Genomic DNA, 17,793 nt, shown 5'->3' on the forward strand with positions numbered 1-17,793 from the left:
AGAGCCGCAGACCCACCCGGCCACCCCTCAGCGTCTACGCCCCCGAAACGTCCGGGCCCTCACCTGGCCGGGGGCGTCGTCCCTTTCCAGGACTCCCTGGTTTAACGCGCTTCCCCCCATGTCCTAGCTGCCCTCCCTGTGGCGTGAGCCTTCGGCCTGGTGCGCCCCGCTGCCCTCCTTGGCTGTGACTCTGGTGGGGTTCCGAAGGCCCCTTTATGCCCGGCAGACCCCTACCGACGGCGGCATTCCATTCTGGGGCCACGAGGAGGCACTCATCGTTTCGTTCCAACCGCCGCCAACGGCCCTGGCCCTCGCGAGCTCTGGAACTACAGAGGCCACGCGGTGAGGTGCGAGGTATGACCAGTAATGGGAGCGCACGAAACATGATGGCACACGTAACGGGACCACGCAGGGCACGTTGGGTACGTGCAGGGGCGCGAGGTGGCGGCACGTAATGGGAGCGCGCAGAGCATGATGGGGCACGCGCGGTAGCGCGAGGCGGGGCATGTAACCATAGCGTGCCGGTCATGATGAGGCACGGACGTGGGGGGGGCACGTAATCGGAGCTCGCGGGGCAGGATGGGGCATCTAACTGGAGCGACAGAGAGCACGATGGGGCACTTACAGGTGCCGGAGGCTGGGTACGTAACGAGAGCAAGCGGGAAATGATGGGGCACCTAATGAGCACGCAGAGCATGATGGGGCACGGGTGCGAGGTGGGGCGCACAGTGGGAGCGCGTGGGGCATGATGAGACACATGGCGAGGCCATCAGGGCATAGGGGAAGCACTTTTGGAATACGTGAGTGACAGGGCTGCCGCCCTTGAAGGAGCCCTCGGAGTGGCTGCTTGGTGGGGCACGTGGGGCAGGTTCAGGAAAAAGGATGCAGCATGTGATTGCAGGGCAACCTGGTGAGGACACGAGAGCCACCTGCCACCAGCAGGGTTCAGGGCTCCCAGCTGTGGGTTACTTCCACCTTCTTTCACTTTCTCTCTTCCATTGTGTTCTAGAGAATTTAGGCCCAGACAAGACACTGATTGATTGATTGATTGATTGACAGAGGCTCGTTCTGAGCCCAGGCTGGAGTTCAGTGATGGATCTCAGCTCACTGCAGCCGCCACTCCCTGGGCTCAAGAGATCCTCTTGCCTCAGCCTCCCGAGTAGCTGGGATGACAGAACTGCACCACCAGGCCCAGCTAATTTATTTTTTAGTTTTTAATTTGCTGGAAAGATGGTTTGTAGCTTTGTTGCTAGGCTGGTCTTGAACTCCTGGCTTCAAGTGATCCTCCAGTCTTGGCCTCCCAAAGTGCTGGGATTATAGGCGTAGGCTACAGCCAACTTTCAATACTGCCCCATTGGGGGTTAAGTTTCCAACACATGAAATTAGGAGGATACATTCAAACCACAGCAGTATATTATGACCATAATATTCATTAACTGTATAATAGGCCAGGCGCGGTGGCTCACACCTGTAATCCCAGCACTTTGGGAGGCCAAAGCCGGTGGATTGCTCCAGGTCAGGAGTTTGAGACCAGCCTGCCCCACATGATGAAACCCCATCTCTACTAAAAATACAAAGAATTAGCCGGGCATGGTGGCAGGCGCCTGTAACCCCAGCTACTTGGGAGGCTGAGGCAGGAGAATCACTTGAACCCGGGAGGCGGAGGTTGCAATGAGCCAGATTGCACCACTGCACTCCAGCCTGGGTAACAAGAGCAAAACTCTGTCTCAAAAAACAAACAAACAAAACCTGTATAACAGAGTATCATTGAATTTCTAAACGTTGAAAGACTTCACATTAAAAAAAAAACTCACAATTCAATATTATTGAGTGAAAGTAACCAGACACAAAAGAGTACATTCTATATGATGCTGTTTATGTGAAATTCAAAAACAGTCCACATGACAACATGGTAATAAGGACAGTGGCTGTCCTTGTTAGGAGTTATGACTGGGAGGAGGCAGGAGGGAGCTTTCTGGAAACACTCTACATCTTGTTCTTGAGAGTGGGTGTATATACATCAAGTGTTTATCAAGCTGTGTGGTTAAGATTTGCACACTTGTATATGTTATACCTTGATTTAAAAAATCTAAGTAAATAAGGATACCTTTGAATATCTTAAAAAAAAAAAAAAAGAGGCCAGGCTTGGTGGCTCACACCTATAATCCCAGCACTTTGGGAGGCTGAGGTAGGAGGATTGCTTGAGGCCGGGAGTTCAAAACCAGCCCAGGCAACAAAGCGAGACCCCTGTCTCTACTAAAATAAATAAAACAATAAAATGAAAAAAAATAGAGAGATTGAATCATCATCTGCCAGTTTGTATTAGAAAAAAAGAGAGAGAGAGGGAAGGCTGGGTGCAGTAAGGCTCACGCCTGTAATCCCAGCACTTTGGGAGGCCAAGGTGGGAGGATTGCTTGAGCCCAGAAGTTGAAGACCAGCCTGGGCAACAAAGCAAGACCCGGTATCTAAAAAAATTTTTTAAATATTAGCTTGGCATGGTGGCATGCACCTGTAGTCCCAGCTACTCAGGCAGCTGAGGTAGGAGGATGGCTTGAGCCTAGGAGTTGGAGGCTACAGTGAGCTATGACCACGCCACTGCACTCCAGCCTGGGCAACAGAGCAAGAAGCTGTCTTTCCCCACCCCCCAGCCCCCCTGCCCAAAAAAAGGAGAGTAAGAGCAAGAGTTTGAGATTCAGAAAGAACTGTTTCCCAGCACCTATCTGCTCCTGTTGGGGTCATGAGGTGTGGACGGTGTACCCAGTCCCTCTGTTTCTGCCCCTCCTCCACAGTGGCCAAGGCCAGCACCTGAATGTTATCAGAGCAGGCCCAACAAAGGCTGCCTCCCCAGTCCCGTGATGTAACCCAGTTTCCACCTGATTCTGGTGACCTTGGGGACACAGGGGTGTTGCTGGGAAAGGGGAGGAGAGAAGGGGCAGAGACCAGGCAGTGGTGCAGGCATCCAGCTGCATTTCCCACTTCTGACTCTGTGCCTGCTGTTCCCTGCTGGGAAGAAGGAAAGCCAGTGATGCTGGCTTGAGGCTGTAGTGGGAGGCCCAGCGGATTGTGAGAAGCCAGGTACTCCAATGTCGGGCTCCCCCGGGGGCTGCTGGTGCTGCTTCTGTCTCATTGACAAGCTTTCATAGGGGAGCAGATGGGAGATCAGGGTAGAGGCCTTGTAGGTTCCAGGCTCTCTAGAATTACCTGGGAGTGTCACCTATAAGTGTAGAGTTCTGGGTCTCACTGGAGACCCCCTGAAGAAGATCCTTTGAAGGTGGGCCTCTAGAATCTCTATTACACCTATGCTTTCAACAGTTTCCCGAAAGTTTGGGAACTGATCTAGAAGGTGGGGAGCTTGCCTGGGTTTTGCTGTCCAGTTCTAGGTCCGGATGCATGCTGGGGCTGGACCTTGCATTATTAGTGTCACTGCAAATGACCCTGCAGATGGCCCCTTTCATGCTTGTCTCCAAATTTGAGTAAAAAATGTAGACACACACACACACACACACACACACACGTATCTTCAAGGGACCAGTTTTTTTCACTGCAGTCTTTTGTTTTACAGCTGCGGAAACTGGGGCCCAAGGTCATGTGGGTTAGGACTGGGATCCAGGACTCAAAGTGTTTCCTCTAAAATTCTGGTGCTCCTTAGGGTTGAGGGTGGTGGATGAGTGCTGGACAGGGGGAGGGGAGGGGACAGGACTGAGGTCGGATGCCTGTGTTTCAGCCCGGGCAGTGAGTGTGGATGGCTTGGCAGGTGAGCCTGCCAGAGCTGGAGGACCGGCTTCAGTGTCCCATCTGCCTGGAGGTCTTCAAGGAACCCCTGATGCTACAGTGCGGCCACTCCTACTGCAAGGGCTGCCTGGTTTCCCTGTCCTGCCACCTGGATGCCGAGCTGCGCTGCCCCGTGTGCCGGCAGGCGGTGGACGGCAGCAGCTCCCCGCCCAACGTCTCCCTGGCCCGGGTGATTGAAGCCCTGAGGCTACCTGGGGACCCGGAGCCCAAGGTCTGCGTGCACCACCGGAACCCGCTCAGCCTTTTCTGCGAGAAGGACCAGGAGCTCATCTGTGGCCTCTGCGGTCTGCTGGGCTCCCACCAACACCACCCGGTCACGCCCGTCTCCACCGTCTACAGCCGCATGAAGGTGGGGAGTGAGGGTGCAGGGGGGGCTGGAGAGGCCCGCGGGGACCAGATCCTGTGCTCTCTGGTGCCATCACCTGGCACCAAAAGGATCCAGCTATCCTCAATTTCCCTGCAGCTGTGCCCTGGCGCATTCATTCCTTAGCGTTTGAGCTGCAGCTCAACCCAGGTGCCGGGGATTGAAGCCACACGCACAGGATGGGAGCTCCCTGGTGTCACGTGCTCACCCCTTCCTGTTTTTTTATTTGCAGTTCTGGTTTGTTCCTTTTTCTTTTCTTCCCTCTCCTTCCCTCTTCCCTCTTCCTCTCCCTCTCTCCTTTCTTTTTTTTCTTTCTTTTTGGAGACAGCATCTCACTCTGTTGCCCAGGCTGGAGTGCAGTGGTGTGATCATGGCTCACTGCAGCCTCCAACTCCTAGGCTCAAGCAATCCTCCCACCTCAGCCTCCCGAGCAGCTGGGACTACAGGTGCACACCACCATGCCCAGCTCATTTTTCATATTTTGTAGAAATGGGGTCTTGTTATGTTGCCCAGGCTGGTGTTGAACTCCTTGGCCTCCAATGATCCTCCTGCCTGGGCCTCCCAAAGTGCTGGAATTATAGGCATGCACCACTGCCCTAGGCCCCTTGTTTGTGTCTGGACACTCCCGTTTGCACTCTATGGTGCATGAGGGTGGGGACTTCATTTTGTCCCCTGGTGTATTTCAGTGCCTGGAGCCATGCCTGGCACATTGTAAATGTCCAAAATGCTGAATCAGTGAATTCCTGCCTTTATAGGCCATCACCAAACCTAGCAGATCATTCTTTAAGACGAGTAATAATAATACCTGACTGGGTGTTATATATATAAAACACCTGTTATAAAACACGTGACTGGGTGGCTTATGCCTATAATAACAGCACTTTGGGAGGCCGAGGTGGGTGGATCACTTGAGTCCAGGAGTTTGAGACCAGTCTGGGCAACATAGTGAGACCCTGCCTCTACAAAAGTTTCAAAATTAGCCTTGTTGGCCAGGCACAGTGGCCACTCCTGTAATCCCAGCATAAGGCTGGAGGGAACATCGGTGGGGGTGAGATAGGGCCAGCGAGGTAAGCTGCGGCCGGGGCATGGAGAGGCCAGTGTGACCCGGGAATGGATTTGGAGTTTATTCACAGGATGAGGGAGCAAGGCGGAGGCTGGAGGGTTTTAAGCCAGTGATGACATGCTCAGATCTCTCTGGCAGAGGGGAGCTTTGAGGGTGAGGCAAAAGGACAGTGAGAGATGAGGGTGCCAGGACCTAAGTCGATGGGAACTAGGACAAAGGCCTGGGGCAGACCAAAGACAAATTTCAAACAGAAAAAAACCCTGACAACTGTGTGTGGCAAGGAGGGTGAGGGACGGGAAGGTTGACTCCAGCTCTGTAATTCCCCCTTGCACAGAGGAAGTGATCGCAGGGGAGGATCCAGCGTGGGCAGGTGGAGCCGGAGGTGCCTGGATATGTGCAGTCGGGTCGAGGGGTGTGCAGACCAGGACAGCGGTGGGGCTCAGGGCAAGAGGTGTGGAGGGTCCTTCCTCCTGGTGGTCACTGAAGTCCCCTTTGGTGGAGAAGACCAACCCAGGAGAGTCTACATAGTGATAAGGGAAGACACTGATGATGACCCCAAGGGGTACCAGACTTAAAATCTGGATTGAGAGAGAGCCCTGAAAAAAGGGATAGAAAGAATCCTCAGAGCGGGAACACCAGCTGAGTGTGGCCTCCCGGAAATCAGAGAGACAGAGACTGAAGGAGGAGATCACGTGTGTGAAATGTCTCTGAGGACTGAAAAGTGTTAGATGTAGCAGTAAGAACTGATTATCTTGGCAAGAGCAGGTTTAGGGGAGTATGGAAGGTGGAAGCTGACTGCAGGTGAGGAAGCCGAGTTTATGTTTTATTAGTTAATGGGAAGGAGGGAGGGAAACAGGCTGGGAGCTTATCTGTCCTTTGTGGTTAGGATCCAGCAGCCCAGCTTGGGTCCCTGTTTTAGATTTGGGCTTAATTTTGTTGTTGTTGTTGTTGAGACAGAGTCTCGCTCTGTCGCCCAGGCTGGAGCGCAGTGGTGCGATCTCGGCTCACTGCAAGCTCCGCCTCCCGGGTTCACGCCATTCTCCTGCCTCAGCCTCCCAAGTAGCTGGGACTACAGGCGCCCACCACCATGCCCGGCTAATTTTTTGTATTTTTAGTAGAGACGGGGTTTCACCGTGTTAGCCAGGATGGTCTCGATCTCCTGACCTCGTGATCCACCCGCGTCAGCCTCCCAAAGTGTTGGGATTCCAGGTGTGAGCCACTGTACCCGGCCAGATTTGGGGTTTGATGATCCCGAGGCTCTTCTCTGTTGCAACACAGAATACAACTAAATTGCACTCCTTTATTGCCCTCTTTTAGGTGTTCCCGTTGCCCCCTGTTTATTGAGATTTTGAGATGCTCGATTGATGGGTGCATTGATTTGCATAACTTAGTTCCTCTCACGGGGAAGGAATGAGTCACGTCTGTCTGCCTGGGGAGAGTGACATTGGAATGTCGTTCTTGGGCCGCTGTGAAATATTCTCATGCCTCGTTCTCCAGAGCAAGGACTCTGTCCGTTTATGCCACCAAGTGCTTGATTCTTTACCCAACTCCCTTCCTGAAGGCCCCTTGCAGCTCTCTGGTGCTTGGGCACGATCCAAGCCAAAAATTCTGTATATTGCATGGGTACAAACCGATGGGGGCTCTGGTCAAATCGTGCAGTAGATGGTGGTCCAGGGGTCCCGGTTGGCATCCCCAAGGCTAGGTCAGATTTGGGGCCCGGGCAGTCCAGGAGAAGTGCATTTATGTCAGCTTGGGGAGGTCGCAAATCCGTGCTGTGTCCAAGCCCACCAGGAATGGATTCAGGTGTTCACAGGTGTGGGGATTCACCAGGTTTAACCCAGGCCCGTGTGAGCACCACTGGCCCTAGAATTAGTCTCACCTGGCGCCGGCCTTTTTGTGATGGCTCCTGATTAAGTACCCACTAATTCTGGATCTGTTGGTGACCACAGAGTTCACCTGATGGGTCCCCTACAGGCAGCATTCAATCCAGGAAGTGCCAGCATCACATGGTGACTTCTGGTAGCTGTAACGTTTAGTGACTCTCTCCATGTCATGCAGAGCGGTGACATTGAGACCCTCTTATGCCTGGGAAGTTCCTGCTGTCAATGCAGAATATTCTTTAAAAAAAAATTAGAGATGGGATCTCACTGTGTTGCCCAGGCTGGTCTCAAACTCCTATCCTCAAGTGATTCTCCCACCTTGGCCTCCTAAAATGCTGGGATTACAGGCACGAGCCCTTGTGCCCAGCCTAGAATATTCCTTTTTTTTTTTTTGAGATGGAGTTTCGCTCTTGTTGCCCAGGCTGGAGTGCAATGGCGCGATCTCGGCTCACTACAACCTCCGCCTCCCAGGTTCAAGCAATTCTCCTGCCTCAGCCTCCTGAGTAGCTGGGATTACAGGCATGCACCACCACGCCTGGCTAATTTTGTATTTTTAGTAGAGACAGGGTTTCTCCATGTTGAGGCTGGTCTCGAATTCCTGACCTCAGGTGATCCACTCGCCTCGGCCTCCCAAAGTGCTGGGAGTACAGGCGTGAGCCACTGCGCCCAGCCTAGAATATTCTTGAATTAATTTATCTTATTTTTTATTTTTATTTTTTTGAGACAGAGTCTCACTGTGTCACCCAGGCTGGAGTGCAGTGGCATGATCTTGGCTCACTGCAACCTCCACCTCCCAGATTCAAGCGATTCTCGTGCCTTAGCCTCCCAAGTAGCTGGGACTACAGGTGTGTGCCACCACGCCTGGCTAATTTTTGTATTTTTAATAGATAATGGGGTTTCACTATGTTGGCCAGGCTAGTCTCGAACTCCTGACCTCAAGTGAAGTCCCACCTCAGTCTCCCAAAGTGCTGGAATTACAGGCGTGAGCTACTGCGCCTGGACTATTCTTGAACAATTTAACCTGTTTTGGACTCAAGGGTACCTGGGTGGCTCTGGTTCCCGCCCTGGTTTCCCTGGGAGTGCTTGTGGCCATTGGGATACTCCCAAGAAGGTGATCCAAGGAGCTGAGAAGGGGAGGGATCAGAGGCTCATGGGGCCATGGCCTGTTGCCTCCAGGAGGAGCTCGCAGCCCTCATCGCTGAGCTGAAGCAGGAGCAGAAAAAGGTGGATGAGCTCATCGCCAAACTGGTGAACAACCGGACCCGAATCGTCGTGAGTGCCCCTTTCCTCTGCCCCTGCCTGGGACCGGCCACCTTCACTTTCCTGTAGAGCTCAGTTCTCATTGGTCCTTTACAGAAAACCATGCCTTCCATATAAAGCCAGAACTCAAAGCATTCCGGGGCGGGGTGGGGAAAGCGCAAATCCTCTCAGGGGAATTCAACCCAGTTGTCGTTAGGACTGGCTCCAAGTTGGCTTTTGCCCTCTGTGTCCTTGAGACTGAGATAACCCAGGACTTGAGTCTCAGGGGGTAAACAGCTCAAAGCATGGGCGTGACTCCTCCGCCCCTTTGCCACCTGTGTCTGCTTGACCTTGCCAGCCTGTCATGGTGCCCTCCCAGTACCTGGGTGCGCAGGCTTGGAGAGGCTGGCAGCCCTGGGCCCTGGCTGATCTCCCGAAATGAGAGGCACATGGGGCTGGGAGGCATAGTGCCCCGGCCCTGGAGGTGGCTGTGAAACAGAAACAGGAGCCGAGCAAGATCCAGAAGCACTCGGCCTCCCTCATTTACCCTCCTCACCCTTGCGCTGCAGGCGGTACCAGCCCTGCCTGGTGGAGGCGGAGCTCAGGGTTCTGCAGGGAGTTCTGGCTCCCTCACAGCAAAGCCTGCTCGCCCAGGGCCTTCCTGCTTTCCTTCAGTTGTGGAACTCTGGGATATGCACATTTAATAGCTGAAATAGGCAAAGTGGGGTGTGGTGGTGTGCATCTGTAATCCCAGCAACTCGGGAGGCTGAGGCGGGAGGATTGCTTGAGGCTGGGAGGTCAAGGCTACAGTTAGCTATGATCATGCCACTGTGCTCCAGCCTGGGCAACAGAGTGAGACCCTGTCTCTTAAAAAAAAAAATTAAAACAGGCCAAAACAGAGCCTCTCCATTTGAAACGGGAGCTGGGGTCACCCTCCCCACGGCCACCGCCAGGGCTCCCCATGCATGGGGTGAACTCCTTGCCCGGCGCCAGGCCATGCAGCCTCCCCTGAGACTCAGATCCCAGGACCAGCCCAGTCAGGAAGGCCCTGGGGACACCGAGGCCAGCCAGACAGAGCCTGGCAGCTAGGCTGTGACTCTGCAGTGACCAGCCCTCCCTGTCCCAGAATGAGTCGGATGTCTTCAGCTGGGTGATCCGCCGCGAGTTCCAGGAGCTGCACCACCTGGTGGATGAGGAGAAGGCCCGCTGCCTGGAGGGGATAGGGGGTCACACCCGTGGCCTGGTGGCCTCCCTGGACATGCAGCTGGAGCAGGCCCAGGGAACCCGGGAGCGGCTGGCCCAAGCCGAGTGTGTGCTGGAACAGTTCGGCAATGAGGACCACCACGAGTTCATCCGGGTGAGTGGACAGGGAGGTGTCCCATCCCCGTACCCGCCAGGGCCTTCCCCTTCCCAACAGTGCCCTGGCTTCCCACCTTCTAGCCTTAACCTCCCTCTCTCTTGCCTTCCAGAAGTTCCACTCCATGGCCTCCAGGTAATAACCTTGGAGAGAGCTCAGCCAGGGTCTGGTGGCTGCGGGCACGGGCATCTCAGCTCCACTGGTTCCTCCATTCGGTTTAACCAGCGCCTCCCAAGCAGCTGCCCACAGCTGGCTCTATAACTGAGCCTGGGGAAGACAGAGGAAAGTCACGTCCCTGCCTTCAAGGGTCTCGTAGACAGGTGGGGAGGCAGATGGTGAACTGTGGGTACCTAGAACAGCAGAAGTTCACTCAAGCTACAGAAATACTAGAGGAGGGTAGCTCATGCCTGCAATCCCAGTACTTTGGGAAGCCAAGGCAGGAGGATTGCTTGAGGCCAGGAGTTCGAGACCAGCCTGGCCAATGTAGTAAGACCCCATCTCTACAAAAAATACAAAAATAAAAAAATTAGTTGGGCATGGTGGCATGTGCCTGTAGTCCCCGCTACTCATGAGGCTGAGGCGGGAGGATTGCTTGAGCCCAGAAGTTTGATGCTGCAGTGAGTCGTGATCATGCTACTGCATGATCCAGCCTGGGTGACGGAGCGAGACCCTGTCTCAGAAAACAAAACAGAACGCTAGAGGAGGAGCAGGTGTCTGGGGGACCTGGCAGAGGGGCACAGGCCTGATGGCTGAGAAGGACCCAGGACCTGAGTTTGCCAGGCAAGCCGAGGAAACGGTCCTGTAAAAGGGGGAGAGGCATGTGGACTCTGGTTATGAGTTCAGGGTGGCTGGGTGTAAGGCAGGATATCACCAGGAGTCAGAGCTGGGAGAGGTGGGAAATGGCCAGAAGCAACATCCAGGAGCACCGGGCATCCCTTGCTTACCGTCCTCACCCTTGCGCAGCAGGCAGTATCAGCCCTGCCTGAAACTTGCTCTGCAGATTGTGGGAAGAGAGCGGATCCATGTTCTAGACCCAACAAACGAACACGTGCAGTTCCCAAGCCTTCCTCACTCCCTGTTTATGGGAGACTCCGTGTTTCTCACATTTCTTTTAGTCTTAGAGACAATTTGGTCAGAAGACATGGGTTTAAATGAAGGGACAGAGGCTGGGCATGCGGCTTACACCTGTAATCCCAGCATTTTGGAAGGCTGAGGCAGAAGGATGCCTTCAGGTCAGGAGTTCGAGACCAGCCCAGCCAACATGGTGAAACCCCATCTCTATGAAAAATACAAAAATTAGCTGGGTGTGGTGGCGGGCACCTGTAATCACAGCTGCTGGGGAGGCTGAAGCATGAGAATCACTTGAACCTGGGAGGTAGAGGTTTCACTGAGCTGAGATCACCCCACTGCACTCCAGCCTGGGCGACAGAGCAAGACTCCATCTCAAAAAAAAAAAAAAAAAAAAAAAGTCTTGGCATGGTGGCTCATACCTGTAATCCCAGCACTTTGGGAGGCCGAGGTGGGTGGATTGCTTGAGCTCAGGAGCTCAAGACCAGCCTGGGCAACATGGTGAAACTGTCTCTACCAAAAATAGAAAAAAATTAGCTGGGCATGGTGGCACATGCTTATAGTCCCAGCTGCTAGATAGGCTGAGGTGGGAGGATCACTTGAGCCCAGGGGGTTGAGGCTGCACTGAGTCGAAATCATGCCACTGCACTCCAGCCTGGGTGACAGAGTGAAACTCTGACTCAAAAAAAAAAGACACATTACTTGGCCCCCATAATTGGTTTCTGATTGGCAGGTCTGGTGTGGGGTCTAAGAACCTGCATTTCTGACCATTTCCCAGGTGGACCATTGACTTTCTACTGGGAAGGGGTTGGACCATTTTCCAGCCAACACTGCTGGTCCCCAAACCTGCACTCTAGAAGCACTGCTATAGAGCGTTTCCCCTTCTAGGAAGGAGATGGGTCCTCCCTGAAGGGGCTGTGCAGGGGAGGGGATGATGGGCATTGATGGGCATTGTGACTGCAGTCCTGCACTGTGGATCTGGCTGGGCAGACATAGATAGGATGGAGGGGTGGGGTGGGCTACGTGATACCTCACTCTCTTGTACTGTGAACTGTCACCTGCAGAGCAGAGATGCCGCAGGCCCGGCCCTTAGAAGGCGCATTCAGCCCCATCTCCTTCAAGCCAGGCCTCCACCAGGCTGACATCAAGCTGACCGTGTGGAAAAGGCTCTTCCGGAAAGTTTTGCCAGGTGAGGCCCTGACCCGTCCTCCTTCCTGAGGGCTGCCGCCCAGGGCAGGTGGCAGTTCATCGATTGTATCAGAGAGATAATAAGCTACAGAGAACTCAGATGGAGGTTTGTGGAGGGTCTAGTGAGAGCATGGGACTGAGTTTCCGAACAGCTTGGGTTCCTGCTTACTCTTTCCTTTCCTAGCTGCTGGCTGGGCAAGTTGTGTCATTTCTGAGCCCAGGTTCCTCATCTGTAAAGTAGGGCTATTAGCACCCACCCGGCCAGGCTGCAGAGCTTGTATATAGACATATGTGTGTTGCAGCTTAGTGCTTCATAAATGGTATTAGGTTGGTGCAAAAGTAATTGCAGTTTTTGCCATTACTTTTAAAAGTAATGTACTTTTTGGCTGGGCACAGTGGCTCATGCCTGTAATCCCAGCATTTTGGGAGGCTGAGGAGGGCGGATCTTCTGAGGTCAGGAGTTCAAGTCCAGCTTGGCCAACATGGTGAAACCCCGTCTCTACTAATAATACAAGAATTAGCCAGGCGTGGTGGTGTGCGCCTGTAATCCCAGCTACTCAGGAGCCTGAAGCAGGAGAATCACTTGAACCAGGGAAGTGGAGGTTGCAGTGAGTTGAGATCGCACCATTGCACTCCAGCCTGGGCAACAAGAGCAAAACTCCGTCTCAAAAAAAAAAAAAAAAAAAAAGTAATATCCTTTTAAAAATGTCCTTCCTACTCAAAGGACAAGTGGTCTTCAAAGTAATGGCAAAAACCACAATTACTTTTGAACCAACCTATTAGTTCTTGTTCTCTGTCAAAAACAACTCAAACACATTTCATTCCTTTATTACTAGCATGCTGTCTTGTACATAAGGGAGACTGCTAACAGAGCGATTTCATCCACCAGAAGCAAAAATAGGGTTTATATAAAAGAAGGGGCTGGGCACGGCGGCTCACGCCTGCAATCCCAGCACCTTGGGAGGCCAAGGTGGGAGGACTGCTTGAGGCCAGGAGTTCGAAACCAGCCTGGGTAACATAGTGAGACGCCATCTCTACAAAAAATAATTAGTGGGGTGTGGTGTTATGTGCCTGTGGGCCCAGCTACTGAGGAGGCTGAGGCAGGAGGATTGCTTGAGCCCAGGAGTTGGGAGGCTGCAGTGAGCTATGATTGCACCACTGCACTCCAGCCTGGGTGACAGAGGAGACCTCATCAGTAAAAAAGAAAAGAATGAAAAAAAAAAAAGGAAAGGAAAGAAGGAAAAAAATTGCAGTTTGTGAACTGTGAATCCTGTTTGTACATCTCACATTTCTTTTTTTTTTTTTTTGAAGGAAAATTTGTATTATTTTCATGTACAGAAAACTCAACAGTGTACATTTTACCCAGTTTAGTGGTAGTTTCTTTAGTCTTTGCCTTTTTGAGCTTGGCAATGTGAGCCACAGATTTGGGACCCAGGACACTGCCTCCCCAGTGATGGCGGATCTCATCACATTTGTTGTTGTAATCGGTCCTGGTAGCTTCCACCAGCTTAGCCCAAGCTCCTTTGTCTTCCAAGTTAACCTGTGTGAAGGCGACAGTGGTGCAGGTCTTCCTGGGGACTAGACATCCCAGTCTTGCCTTCCCCTTGATGATGCAGTCAGGGACCCCAGTTTACAACACAGGCACAGGCAGGAAGACAGCCAGCTTGATGGGACCCATGTTGCGTGGAGTCACCACCAGCTGAGCCTTCCTTTTTTTTTTTTTTTTTTTGAGACAGAGTCTCTGTCACCCAGGCTGGAGTGCAGTGGTGTGATCTCAGCTCACTGCAACCTCCGGCTCCCGGGTACAAGTGATTCTCCTGCCTCAGCCTCCTGAGTAGTTGGGACTATAGGCGTGTGCCACCATGCCCGGCTAATTTTTGTATTTTAGTAGAGACGGAGTTTTTCATTATGTTGGCCAGGCTGCTTGCAAACTCCTGGCCTCAAGTGATCCACCCGCCTCAGCCTCCCAAAGTGCTGAGATGACAGGCATGAGCCACTGTGCCTGGCCCAGCTGAGCCTTCTTGTTCTTCATCAAGGTGGTGACGGTGTTAATTCCTGCTCCAAGGACAGGTGGCCTCTTAGTGGGGACGTCCCCTTTGCCAGCAGCTTTCTTCTCAGTCAGGGCCAACAGTCTCTGCTTCTTCTCTTGCTTTGCCCCTGGTCTGTATTTCTGGGCCAGCTTAAGCAGCTGAATAGCTGTTTGGCGGTCCAGGGCCTGGGTGAACTGGTTAATAGCAGGAGACAGTTTCTGCTACTTATACAGGATGGCTGTCCACCGCTGCACCCTGACCGAGCAGGACCATTGCACAAAGTGGGTGAGGTCCCTTTTGGCCTGGAAGTCCTGTCCAGTGCCAAAAGTCTTAGGCCTTTTCTCAAACGGGATAAACCACTTTCTTGGCCTCCTGCTTCTTCACGCCAGCAGGGGCCGGAGCCACCTTCTTCCCCTTGGCCTTCTTTCCTTGCGGCAACTTGGGTGGCGGGAAGGGGTGGGAGGCGGGCAGGGGGGAGCACATCTCACATTTCTGGGGTAAACGGATCAGCTGGTAACTAGCAAAAAGCTCAGGTGGGCTAGTTCATCCTTGAATAGGCTGACTAGGCTAGCAAATCCAACAGCTGCAGTTGTTATGGGTTCTCCAGAAATCCCTGAGGGCTGAGCTATAGGCTCACGGGACAGGTGTCTTCCGGGTCCTTTCCACAACACCTCTGCGTCAGGCAGGCAGGCCAGAACCCCGAGCCCAGTGTCCATTTCTTTCTCCAGCCACCTCAGCCCCCCACAGCCCATCAAGCCGCTCCCTTTTATATAAACACTGTTTTTGCCTTGGGTGGATGCAATCAGTCTGTGATTGATCTTCCTTATGTAAAACTTCATTCATTCATTCATTCATTCAGGGAGCAGCCCTGTACTGGCCCCTTCTAGACCCTGGGGCTAGAGAGATGAGGAAGACACAGCCCCTCTCCTTGGGGAGTTCAGGGCCTCCATCAGCTTCTGTGGGCCGGGTCTGCTGCCCTCCACGTGGCCTCACAGACCCTCTGTGATCTCCCTCCCAGCCCCGGAGCCTCTCAAGTTGGACCCTGCCACTGCCCACCCACTCCTGGAGCTCTCCAAGGGCAACACGGTGGTGCAGTGCGGGCTCCTGGCCCAGCGGCGAGCCAGCCAGCCTGAGCGCTTTGACTACAGCACCTGCGTCCTGGCCAGCTGCGGCTTCTCCTGCGGCCGCCACTACTGGGAGGTGGTGGTGGGCAGCAAGAGCGACTGGCGCCTGGGGGTCATCAAGGGCACAGCCAGCCGTAAGGGCAAGCTGAACAGGTCCCCCGAGCACGGCGTGTGGCTGATCGGCCTGAAGGAGGGCCGGGTGTACGAAGCCTTTGCCTGCCCCCGGGTACCCCTGCCTGTGGCCGGCCACCCCCACCGCATCGGGCTCTACCTGCACTATGAGCAGGGCGAACTCACCTTCTTCGACGCCGACCGCCCCGATGACCTGCGGCCGCTCTACACCTTCCAGGCCGACTTCCAGGGCAAGCTCTACCCCATCCTGGACACCTGCTGGCACGAGAGGGGCAGCAACTCGCTGCCCATGGTGCTGCCCCCGCCCAGCGGGCCTGGCCCCCTCAGCCCCGAGCAGCCCACCAAGCTGTAGGGCCGCCCGGAGTCCTGCCGGCCCACAGGCCCATCCCGGCGGGGCACCGGGGACTCACGGGCTTCTGCTGGGTCCCGCCTGAGGTGATATCGTCACTGTTTAGGAAGGTCTTCAGGCCTGTGTGTCCCTGGAACATGTAATGATAGGGAACAGGACCCCAGTCCCTTTCCCCTCAGCCAAGGGTGTATTTGTAAACTTCGGCCCCCAGGCCTTGGCAGCCAGGGACACACTGAGCTCCCCATGGTTCCTGCCACTTGCTAACCATGCTATCTGCGCAGACGCTTCCGAGGGCAGAAATAGTCCCATGTATACCTTTTCCATATTACTGTGAACTTTCAACTACTATCAAGGATAATAAATTTGACATTATTTCTTTCTCTTTAAATGATTTGCAAATATTAGTTGCTATACATACTGCTTTATGCTCCAGTCTTTTTTTTTTTTTTTTTTCCTGAGATGGAGTCTCTCTCTGTCACCTAGGCTGGAGTGCAGTGGCACGATGTAGGCTCACTGAAACCTACACCTCCCGGATTCAAGTGATTCTCCTGCCTCAGCCTCCCGAGTAGCTGGGATTACAGGCGTGTGCCCCATACCCAGCTAATTTTTGTATTTTTAGTAGAGATGGGGTTTCGCTGTGTTGGCCAGGCTGGTCTTGAACTCCTGACCTCAAATGATTTACTTGCCTCAGCCTCCCAAAGTGCTGGGATTACAGGCGTGAGCCACCGTGCCCAGCCTCGAGTCTTTACTTTTAGAGACAGGATCTTGCTCTGTCACCCAGGCTGGAGAGCAGTGGCACAACTGTAGCTCACTGCAGCCTTGACCTCTCAGGCTCAAGTGATCCTCCTGCCTCAGCCTCCTGAGTAGCTGAGACAACAAGTGTCTGCCACCATACCCAGCTAATATTTAAATTTTTAGTAGAGACAGGATCTTGCTATGTTACCCAGGCTGGTCTGGGCCTCAAGCAATCCTCCCACCTTGGCCTGCCAAAGCGCTGGGATTACAGGTGTGAGCCACTGTGCCTAGGCTCTCATACCCCTTTGACTCACCATACCCACAGGCTAAGTGGGTCCTGGAAGCTCCGGGGTAGTCCTCTAACCAAGATGCTGGCTCTGGCCACTGGAAGTCAAACTGGGTGCACAGACCAATAAGAGGGCCTGAGGGAGACTAGCTGGGGCAAACAGCAACCCTCAGCCTCCCCACAATCCTGACTTTCCTCCCTCCTCTCCTCAGTCTCCTTCGAGGATTCAGCCTCTCCTCCTGGCCACTCATGGCCCGAGGACCTCCAGGCTCCTCTTCTGGCTGTCTACCCCTCCACACCCACAGCTCCAGTCATCACTTCCACAGGGATGACTCAGAAGTTCCTTCTCCAGGAGACCCGTCCCTTACATGCCACATCCAGTAGCGCTCCAGCCATTCAGTAGCTCCGCCTGGACATCAAGGGCATGTCCAAAACCGCACTCATGATCTTCCTACTCCCCCATCCCTGAGATTTATCCTGTGGCTGTGGTGTCCTGTGGCTACTGTAACAAATGACCACAAACTTGGTGGCTTCAAACAAATTTAATCTCTCATGGTTCTGAAGGCCAGATGTCCAAGATCACGATGACGGCAAGGCCGCGCTCCCTCTGGAGACTGTCGGGGAAAACCTGCCCCTTTCCTCTTCAGCTTCAGGTGGTGGCTGCCATGCCCTGGTGTTTCCTGGCCTGTGGCTGCATCATTCCAATCTCTGCCTCCGTCTTCACGTGGCCTTTTCTATATGTGCCGGTCTAATCTTCCTCTGCTTCTCTCTTATTTTTTGTTTTTTGAGACAGAGTCTCACTCTGTTGCCCAGGCTGGAGTACAGTGGTGTGATCTCGGCTCACTGCAACCACCGCTTCCCAGGTTCAAGCAATTCCCTTACCTTAGCCCCCTGAGTAGCTGGGATTACAGGCGTGCACTCGGCAAATTTTTGTATTTTTAGTAGAGACGTGGTTTCACCATGTTGGCTAGGCTGGTTGTGAACTCCTGGGCTCAAGGGATCCACCAGCCTCAGCCTCCCAAAGTGCTGGGATTACAGGTGTGACCCACTGCGCTTCTCCCTATAAGAGAGGCCTTCCTCTGCCTCTCTCTTATAGGGATACTTGTGATGCCATGCAGGACCTGCCCAGATAATCCAGGATAACCTTCTCTCCAAATCCTTCCCCTGATCACTCCTACAGATCTCT

At 53.6% G+C, this 17,793-nt stretch overlaps 2 protein-coding genes across 11 annotated transcripts in view; one reads left to right on the forward strand and one right to left on the reverse strand.

The window, feature by feature from the left end:
- The window catches only part of FKBP6 (FKBP prolyl isomerase family member 6 (inactive)), a 30,626-nt gene extending 30,126 nt beyond the window's left edge, over positions 1 to 500 (reverse strand). For 5 of the 8 annotated variants that reach the window (XR_010158540.1, XR_010158541.1, XM_003318681.7 and 2 more), the window contains exon 1: positions 64 to 415. Coding sequence is in view for 6 of the 8 variants with exons in the window: in XM_003318681.7 (XP_003318729.2) it covers positions 64 to 120 (57 nt within the window). In the remaining 2 variants the exon portion in view is untranslated. Of the gene's footprint in view, positions 1 to 63 lie in introns of all 8 variants that reach the window. The other 3 variants (XM_009453306.4, XM_527778.7, XM_054655813.2) reach the window with 2 other exon arrangements.
- Positions 441 to 15,974, forward strand: TRIM50 (tripartite motif containing 50). 3 transcript variants are annotated; one of them, XM_001144726.4, is made up of 7 exons: positions 441 to 641; positions 3,725 to 4,141; positions 8,276 to 8,371; positions 9,465 to 9,695; positions 9,808 to 9,830; positions 11,828 to 11,952; positions 15,000 to 15,974. In XM_001144726.4, exons 2-7 carry the CDS (start codon positions 3,743 to 3,745, stop codon positions 15,587 to 15,589), a joined length of 1,464 nt encoding a protein of 487 aa, XP_001144726.1. In that variant the 5' UTR covers positions 441 to 641; positions 3,725 to 3,742; the 3' UTR covers positions 15,590 to 15,974. The 3 variants fall into 3 exon arrangements, with proteins under 3 accessions (XP_001144726.1, XP_009451606.1, XP_527777.2); XM_009453331.4 differs by having other exon boundaries at positions 467 to 641; positions 9,811 to 9,830; XM_527777.7 differs by lacking the exon at positions 441 to 641 and adding an exon at positions 2,965 to 3,075.
- Positions 15,975 to 17,793: the final 1,819 nt, after the last annotated feature.

This window comes from Pan troglodytes, chromosome 6 (genome assembly GCF_028858775.2).
Source record: "Pan troglodytes isolate AG18354 chromosome 6, NHGRI_mPanTro3-v2.0_pri, whole genome shotgun sequence".
NCBI classification, from domain to species: domain Eukaryota; kingdom Metazoa; phylum Chordata; class Mammalia; order Primates; family Hominidae; genus Pan; species Pan troglodytes.